Below are 9,075 nucleotides of genomic sequence, written 5' to 3' on the forward strand. Positions count from 1 at the left end.
TAGATAGATGTTAAGCTCAGGAGAAGGGAATAAATTTTGAAATTTGTTAGAACTGGTTATCATGGCTGATGACATTCATCAGGAAAAGTATTGACATATTTAGCAAAATTGAGAAGTGATCATGGAAAACGTTTCTGAAGAAGGGGGGAGATATTATTACAAGATGGATTTACAAGTTAAATTGGGTTGAGCATAAATGAACCCACCAGAGTACAGTGGATTGACTATGTGAACTGTCATGTGGTAAATTACGGATTGGGATTATCCTGCTTCTCCTTCTCCAGTTCTGCTGCCTTCTGTACAGCAGCATCAACCAAAATATAAAAACTGCTAAAATCAGGCTTTTCCTCTGGCCATACAGTTTCTGGAGAAGACAAAGGCTCGCTGATTGAAATATCAGCTTCTTCCTGGTTTTTTGCTTCCTGGATAACCTTCTGGCTTGGGGAAGACTTCAGATCTGGTAGCTTCTCTTGGGATTCTTGGAATATTGGCATGGGAAAATCCTGCATCTGGTCTTGCGGATTAGGCTGTGCCTTGATATCCTCAGACAGACTAGAGTATTGGTTCTGGGTTGCATACATAGCCCTGTAGCTGAAGTTGTCGGAATCATGTAGAAGAATTTCTGGGAGAAGGCGTCTTCGGGCATTTGTAAACCAGTTGGAGACCTGCACGTATGTTAAATTGGTCTTCATGGACAGCATTCGCTTCTCTGCTTCAGTAGGGTAGGCATTAAATCGGTGCTTATAGAGCCAGGCACGAAGGATCCTCACAGAAGCAGATGGCAGCAGGTATCCTTTCTGACGCTTCTGGATTTCAAGAAATCTGTTCTTACAGCTCCTGTCAAGTCTCATTCTCATCGAGGTGCCTTTCTTATTAGCATCTTCGGTCTCCTCTGGATGACCTTCAGCTTCTTCCATATTCGCTAAGACTACCTTTAAAGTCTTGGAAAATAGAGATGCCTGAAATAGGACTAAGGGAATTCAAGGAGAGCCAGAGAAGGCTTTCAAGGATATCTTAACTGGATTCTGATCTGTTGCTAGGCTGATTGTTGCTAAAAACTGAACCAGCTGGCTCTGTGATGTCACAACTTCTCTATGCCAGACCAAGACCACCCACTCATCCCTTTGTTCTTCATGTATCTACGTGGCCTGACTGTTTTTCATTTCTTATTTTTTTCTTTTAATTTTTTATATTAATTTATTTTTTATTCATTACAGTTTATTTGCTTTGTATCCATACTGTAGAACACACCCTAGTCCCCTCACAATCTCACCCTGCCTCCCTCTACTTCACCCATGATACTACCACAGTCCACTGATAGGGGAGATCCTCCTTACCTTCTATCTGATACTAGATCTCAACAGGAGAGGCTGAATTGTTTCTTTCTGTGGTCTGGTAAGGCTGTATCCACCTCAGAGGGAGATGATCAAAGAGCATGCCTCTGAGTTCATGTCAGAGACAGTCCCTGTTCCCATTACTAGGGAACTCACTTGAACACTGAACTGCCATGGGCTACATCTGTGCAGGGGTTCTAGGTTATCTCCATGCATGGTCCTTAGTTGGTTGGAGTATCAGACACAGAAAATGTCCCTGTACCTGGATTGTTTTTTGTCTCCTTGTGAAGCTCCTGTCCCTTCCAGGCCTTTCTATCTCCCCCCTTCTTTCATAAAATTCCCTGCACTGTGCCCAAAGTTTGGCTATGAGTCTCAGCCTTTGCTTTGATACCCTGCAGGGTAGTCTTTCAGAGGCCCTCTGTGGTAGACTCCTGATCTCTTCCCTGTCTTCTCCCTCTTCCAATGTCCATCCTGTTTGCCTTTCTGAATGATGATTGATTATCTTACCCAGGTCCACCTTCTTGAATAGCTTCCTTAGGTGAACATATTTTAGTGTGATTATCCATATTATATTCATAATGTCCACTTATAAGTGAGTATGTAGCGTGTATGTTTTTCTGCTTCTGGGATACATCAAATCAAGATGATTATTCTAGTTCCCAACATTTGCCTTCAAATTTCATGATTTCCTTCATTTTAATTGCTGAGTAGTAGTATGTGTTAATGAACCACAATTTCTTTATCCATTCCTCAACTGAGGGACATCTGGGTCATTTCCAGCTTCTGACCATTACAAATAAAACTGCAACTAACATGGTTGAGCAAATGTCCTTTGTGTATACTGAGCATCTTTTAGATATATGGCTAGGAGTGGTATAGCTGGATCTTGAGGTAGCACTATTCCTCATTGTCTGAGAGAGTGCCAGATTGATTTCCAAAGTGGTTGTACAGGGTTATATTCTCACCTGCAATGAAGGAAGGTTCCCTTCTTCTCTACATCCTCTCCAGCATGTGTTGTCACTTGAGTTTTTGATCTTAGCCATTCTGATGGGTGTAAGGTTAAATTTCAGGGCCCTTTGATTTGTAGTTCTCTGATAGCTAAGGATGTTGAGCATTTCTTTAAAAGTTTCTCTTTTTTTGCTATTACTCTTTTGAGAATTCTCAGTTTAATTCTGTACTCCATTTTTAATTGGATTACTTCATTTTTTGCTGTTTAATTTCTTGAGTTCTTTGCATATTTTGTATATTACCCCTCTGTCAGATATAAGGTTGGTGAAGATCCTTTCCGAGTCTGAAGGCTGCCATATTTTTTTTTTTCTGACAACAATGTCCTTTGCTTTACAGAAGCATTTCAGTTTCATCACATCCCATTCATTGATTTTTATCTTAGAGCCTGTTCCTATGGTATTCTGTTCAGGAAGTTTTCTCCTGTGCCAATGAGTTGAAGGCTTTTCCCCTCTTTTTCTTCTAACAGGTTTAGTGTGTCTGGTTTTATATTAAGGTCTTTGATCCACTTGGACTTTAGTTTTGTGCAGGATAAGGATGGATCTATTTGCATTTTATACATGTAGATATCCAGTTAGACCAGTACTAGTTGTTGAAGATGCTATTATTTTTCCATTGTATAGTTTTGTCATCTTTGTCAAAAATCAGGTGTCCATAAGTGTGTGGGTTAATTTCTGGGTCTTCTATTCAATTACATTCATCCACCAGCCAGTTTCCATGCCAGTACTAGGCAGTTTTACTACTGTCCCTCTTTAGTACAGCTTGAAGGATGGAGATACCTCTAGAAAACCTTTTATTGTAGAGAACTCTTTTAGGGATTCTGGGTTTCTTGAAATTCCATATGAAGTAGAAAATTTTTCTCTCAAGGCCTGTGAAGAGTTGTGTTGGTAATTTGATGAGAAGTGCATTGATCTGTAGATTGCATTTGATAAGATTACCATTTTTACTATGTTAATCCTGCCAAGCCATGAGCATGGAAGATCTTTCCATCTTCTTCTATTTCTTTCTTCAGAGACTGAAAGTTTTTTTTTTTTTTTTCATAGAAGTCTTTGACTTGCTTGGTTAGAGTCACACCAAGGTGTTTTATGTCATTTGTGGCTATTGTGAAGGGTGTTTTTTTTTCTCTAATTTCTTTCTCAGCCCTTTTGTCTTGTATACAGGAAGGCTACTCATTTTTTTTTTTTTTTAGTTAATTTTGTATCCAGCCACTTTGCTGAATGTGTTTTTCAGCAGTAGGAGTTTCCCTGGTAGAATTTGTGAGGTCACTCATATATACTATCATATCATCTGCAAATAATGATACTTTGACTTCTTCCTTTCCAAATTATATCCCCTTTATCTCTTTTAATTGTCTTCTTGCTCTAGCAAGGATTTCAAGAAATATGTTGAAGAGATATGGAGAGAGTGAGCAGCCTTGCCTTGTCCTTGATTTCAGTGGGATTGCTTTAAATTCAATGTTGACTATAGGCTTGCTGTATATTGCCTTTATTATGTTTAGGTAAGTGCCTTGTATTCCTGATCTCTTCAAGACTTTAAACATGAATGAGTGTTAGATTTTGTTAAATGCTTTTTCATCATCTAAGGAGATTATCATTTTTTTCTTTTAGTTTGTGTATATGGTGGATTACATTGATAGATTTTTGTATAGTGAACCACCCCTTCATACCTGGGATGAAGCCTACTTGGTCATAGTAGATGATATCTTTGATGTTATATTTGATGTGTTCTTGCATTCAGTTTGTGAGTATTTTTGCATCAATGTTCTTAAGGGAGATTGGTATTGAAATTGTCTTTTTTGTTGGGTCTTTGTGAGGTTTAGGTTTTATTTCATTTCCATTTCCCTGATGGCTAAGGATGTTGAGCATTTCTTTAACTGTTTCTCTGCCATTCGATATTCCTCTGTTGAGAATTCTCTGTTTAGGTCTGTACCCCATTTTTTTTAACTTGGATTATTTGTTTTGCTGATTTTTAACTTCTTGAGTTCTTTATTTTTTCTGGATATTAGCCCTCTGTCAGATATAGCGTTGGTGAATATCTTTTCCCAGTCTGTAGTCTGTCATTTTGTTCTGATGACAGTGTCCTTTGCTTTATAGCTTCATGAGGTTCCATTTATTGATTGCTTATTTCAGACCTTGGGCTGTTGGTGTTGTGTTCAGGGGGTTGTCTCCTGTGCCAATGAGTTCTAGGCTCTTTCCCACTTTTTTAAAATTAAATTTTAATTTTTTACATTAATTACATTTTAATAGCTTTTTATCCCAGGTGTAGCCACCTCCCTCTTTATTTCCCAGTCTCACCCTCCCTTCCTCAGCTCCTTCCATGCCCCTCTCCAAGTCCACTGATGGGGGAGGTCGTCCTCACCTTCCATCTGACCTTAGCTTATCAGGTCTCATCACAACTGGATACATTTTCCTCTTTTATGGCCTGGCTAGGCTGCTGCCCCCTCAGGGGGGTCATCAAAGACACATCCACTGAGTTCACGGCAGATACAGTCTCAGTTCCCCTTACTAGGAAACCTAATTGCATAGTGAGCTGCCGTGGGCTTCTTTTTTTTTTTTTTTTTTTTTTTTTTTTTTTTGATTTCTGAAATTTTCTTTATTTTGAAGCTATTTCTTTTTTTTTCTTTTATTTTATTTTATTTTTTTTATCAGTTATATTTTATTAACTCTGTATCCCAGCCATGTCCCGATCCCTCATTCCCTCACAGTCCCTCCCTCCCTCCCTCCCTCATCTCCACCGTGCCCCTTTCCAAGTCCACTGATAGGGGGGACCTCCTCCCCATTCATCTGATCCTGTTTTATCAGGTATCTTCAGGACTGGCTGCAAAGCCCTCCTCTGTGGCCTAACAGGACTGCTCCTCCCTTGGGGGGTGGGGAGACCAAAAAGCCAGTCATTGAGTTCCTGTTAGAAATAGTCCCTGTTCCCCTCACTTTGGGAAACCAATTGGTTACTGAGCTACCACAGGCTACATCTGAGTGGAGCTTCTAGGTTATATCCATACATGGTCCTTGGTTGAATGTCATTCTCAGAAAAGACCCTGTGCCCAGATATATTTGGTCCTTGTGGAGCTCCTATCCTTTCCCCATCAGACGAACTCCCCTTCTTTCTTATGATTCCCTGTACTCTGCCAAAGGTTTGGTCATGAGTCTTTGCTTTGAAAACACTGCTAGTTAGAGTCTTTCAGATGCGCTCAGTAGACTCCTGTCATACGTTCAATGCACATCCCATCTGTCTTTCTAAATGAAGATTGATCATCTTACCCCATGTCCGCTCAATTGATTATCTTTTTTAGGTGTATAGATTTCATTATGTTTATCATATCTTATAGGTCTATATAAGTGAGTATATCCCATGTTTGTCTTTCTCCTTCTGGGATATTTCACTCAGAATGATCTTTTCTAGATCCCACCATTTGCCTGCAAATTTCATGATTTCCTCCTTTTTGATTGCTGAGTAGTATTCCATTGTATAAAAATACCACAATTTCTGTACCCATTCCACCGTTGATGGACATCTGGGTTGTTTCCAGGTTCTGGCTATTACAAATAGAGCTGCTATAAACATGGTTGAGCAAGTGTCCTTTTTGTGTACTTGAACAAACTTTGGGTATATACCTAGCAGTGGTATAGCTGGGTCTGGAGGAAGCACTATTCCTAATTGTCTTAGAAAGCGCCAGATAGCTTTCCAGAGTGGTTGTACCAGTTTACATTCCCACCAGCAGTGGAGCAGGGTTCCCCTTTCTCCACAACCTCTCCAGCATGTGTTATCGCTTGAGTTTTTCATCTTGGCCATTCTGATGGGTGTAAGGTGATATCTCAGGGTCGTTTTGATTTGCATTTCCCTGATGGCTAATGAGGATGAGCATTTCTTTAAGTGTTTTTCTGCCATTCGATATTCCTCTGTCGAGAATTCTCTGTTTAGCTCTGTTCCCCATTTTTTAATTGGGTTACTTCGTTTGCTGCTTTTCAGCTTCTTTAGTTCTTTATATATACTGGATATTAGTCCTCTGTCAGATAAAGGGTTAGTCAAGATTCTTTCCCAATCTGTAGGCAGTCGTTTTGTTTTGATGACGGTATCCTTTGATTTACAGAAACTTTTCAGTTTCATGAGGTTCCATTTATTGATTGTTGCTCTTAGAGCCTGTGCTGTTGGTGTTCTGTTCAGGAAGTTGTCTCCTGTGCCAATGAGTTCTAGGCTGCTCCCCACTTTTTTTTTTTCAATTGATTTAGGGTATCTGGTTTTATGTTGAGGTCCTTGATCCACTTTGACTTTAGTTTTGTGCAGGGTGATAAATATGGATCTATTTTCATTTTTCTGCATGTAGACATCCAGTTGGTCCAGCACCATTTGTTGAAGATGCTGTCTTTTTTCCATTGAATGGAATTGGCTTCTTTGTCGAATATCGAGTATTCATAGGTGTGTGGATTTATTTCTGGGTCTTCTATGCGGTTCCATTGATCCTCCTTTCTGTTTCTATGCCAGTACCATGCAGTTTTTATTACTGTTGCCCTGTAGTACAGCTTGAGATCAGGAATGGAGATACCTCCAGATGATCTGTTGTTGTACAGGATCGTTTTGGAGATTCTGGGTTTTTTGTTTCTCCATATGAAGCTGAGAATCTTTTTTTTCAAGGTCTGTAAAGAATTGAGTTGGTATTTTGATGGGAATTGCATTGAATCTGTAGATTGCTTTTGGCAGTATGGCCATTTTCACAATGTTAATCCTACCAATCCATGAGCACGGGAGATCTTTCCATCTTCTGATATCTTCTTCGATTTCTTTCTTCAGAGACTTGAAGTTTTTCTCAAACAGGTCTTTCACTTGCTTGGTTAGGGTCACACCAAGGTACTTTATGTTATTAGTGGCTATTGTGAAGGGTGTTGTTTCCCTAATTTCTTTCTTAGCCTTTTTGTCTTTGGTATATAGGAGGGCTTCTGATTTTTTTGAGTTGATTTTGTATCCTGCCACTTTGCTGAAGGTGTTTATCAGCTGAAGGAGTTCTCTGCTTGAATTTTTGGGGTCGCTCATGTATACTATCATATCATCTGCAAATAGTGACACTTTGACCTCTTCCTTTCCGATTTGTATCCCCTTGATCTCCGTTAGTTGTCTTATTGCTCTGGCTAGGACTTCAAGTACTATGTTGAAGAGATATGGGGACAATGGACAGCCTTGTCTTGTCCCTGATTTCAGTGGGATTGATTTAAGTTTCTCTCCATTGAGTTTGATGTTAGCTATAGGCTTGCTATATATTGCCTTTACTATGTTTAGGTATGTGCCTTGTATCCCTGATCTCTCCAAGACTTTAAACATGAATGGGTGTTGGACTTTGTCAAATGCTTTTTCGGCATCTAAGGAGATGATCATGTGGTTTTTCTCCTTCAGTTTGTTTATGTAGTGGATGGATTACATTGATGGATTTCCGTATGTTGAACCACCCTTGCATGCCTGGGATGAAGCCTACTTGGTCATGGTGGATGATATCTTTGATGTGTTCTTGGATTCGGTTTGCAAGTATTTTATTGAGTATTTTTGCGTCAATGTTCATAAGAGAGATAGGCCTAAAGTTCTCTTTTTTTGTTGGGTCTTTGTGTGGTTTAGGTATCAAGGTGACTGTGGCTTCATAGAAAGAGTTTGGTAGTGTTCCTTCTGTTTCTATTTTGTGGAATAGCTTGAGGAGAATTGGAGTTAGCACTTCTTTGAAGGTCTTGTAGAATTCTGCGCTGAAGCCATCTGGTCCAGGGCTTTTTTTGGAGGGGAGACTGTTAATGACTGCTTCGATTTCCTTGGGAGATATAGGGCTATTCAGTCTTTCTACCTGATCTTGACTTAGTTTTGGTAGATGGAATCTTTCAAGAAAATTATCCATTTCATTTAGATTCTCAAATTTTGTGGCATATAGGCTTTTGTAGTATGACCTAATAATTGTTTGGATTTCCTCAATGTCTGTGGTTATGTCCCCATTTTCATTTCTGATTTTGCTGATCTGGATAGTTTCTCTCTGCTTTTTAGTTAGTTTGGCTACGGGTTTGTCTATCTTGTTGATTTTCTCAAAGAACCAGCTTTTTGTTTCATTGATTCTTTGGATAGTTTTATTTATTTCTAGTTGATTGATTTCAGCGCTTAGTTTGATTATTTCCAGCTGTCTGCTCCTCTTGGGTATATCTGCTTCTTTTTTTTCTAGGGTTTTCAGTTGGGCCATTAAGTTGTTTGTATGTGATGTTACGAATTTCTTCTTGCAGGCACTTAGTGCTATAAATTTTCCTCTGAGCACTGCTTTCAATGTGTCCCATAAATTTGGGTATGTTGTGCCTTCCTTTTCATTGAATTCTAGGAAGTCTTTAATTTCTTTCTTTATTTCTTCCTTAACCCAGCTGTCATTGAGTAGTAAGTTGTTCAGTTTCCATGTGCGTGTTGGCTTTCTGTTGTTTCTATTGTTGTTGAAGTCGAGCTTTAGTCCATGGTGGTCAGATAGTATACAAGGGATTATTTCAATCCTTTTGTATCTGTTGAGGCTTGCTTTGTGGCCCACTATATGGTCTATTTTGGAAAAGGTTCCATGTGGTGCTGAAAAGAAGGTGTACTCTTTTGAGTTTGGGTGAAATGATCTGTAGACGTCTATTAGGTCCATTTGATTTAGGGATTCTGTGAGTGCTTTTATTTCCCTATTTGGTGTCTGTCTAGTTGATCTGTCCCTTGGTGAGAGTGGAGTGTTGAAGTCTCCCACTATTAAGGTATT

The 9,075-nt window shown here is 39.3% G+C and overlaps 1 protein-coding gene across 1 annotated transcript; it reads right to left on the reverse strand.

The window, feature by feature from the left end:
- Nucleotides 1-248: 248 nt before the first annotated feature.
- Tgif2lx (TGFB induced factor homeobox 2 like X-linked) lies at nucleotides 249-917 on the reverse strand. Its single transcript, XM_021628000.1, has one exon. It carries the CDS (start codon nucleotides 915-917, stop codon nucleotides 249-251), a length of 669 nt encoding a protein of 222 aa, XP_021483675.1.
- Between the last annotated feature and the right edge of the window lie 8,158 nt (nucleotides 918-9,075).

The sequence above is a fragment of the Meriones unguiculatus genome, chromosome X (assembly GCF_030254825.1).
Source record: "Meriones unguiculatus strain TT.TT164.6M chromosome X, Bangor_MerUng_6.1, whole genome shotgun sequence".
Lineage (NCBI taxonomy): Eukaryota > Metazoa > Chordata > Mammalia > Rodentia > Muridae > Meriones > Meriones unguiculatus.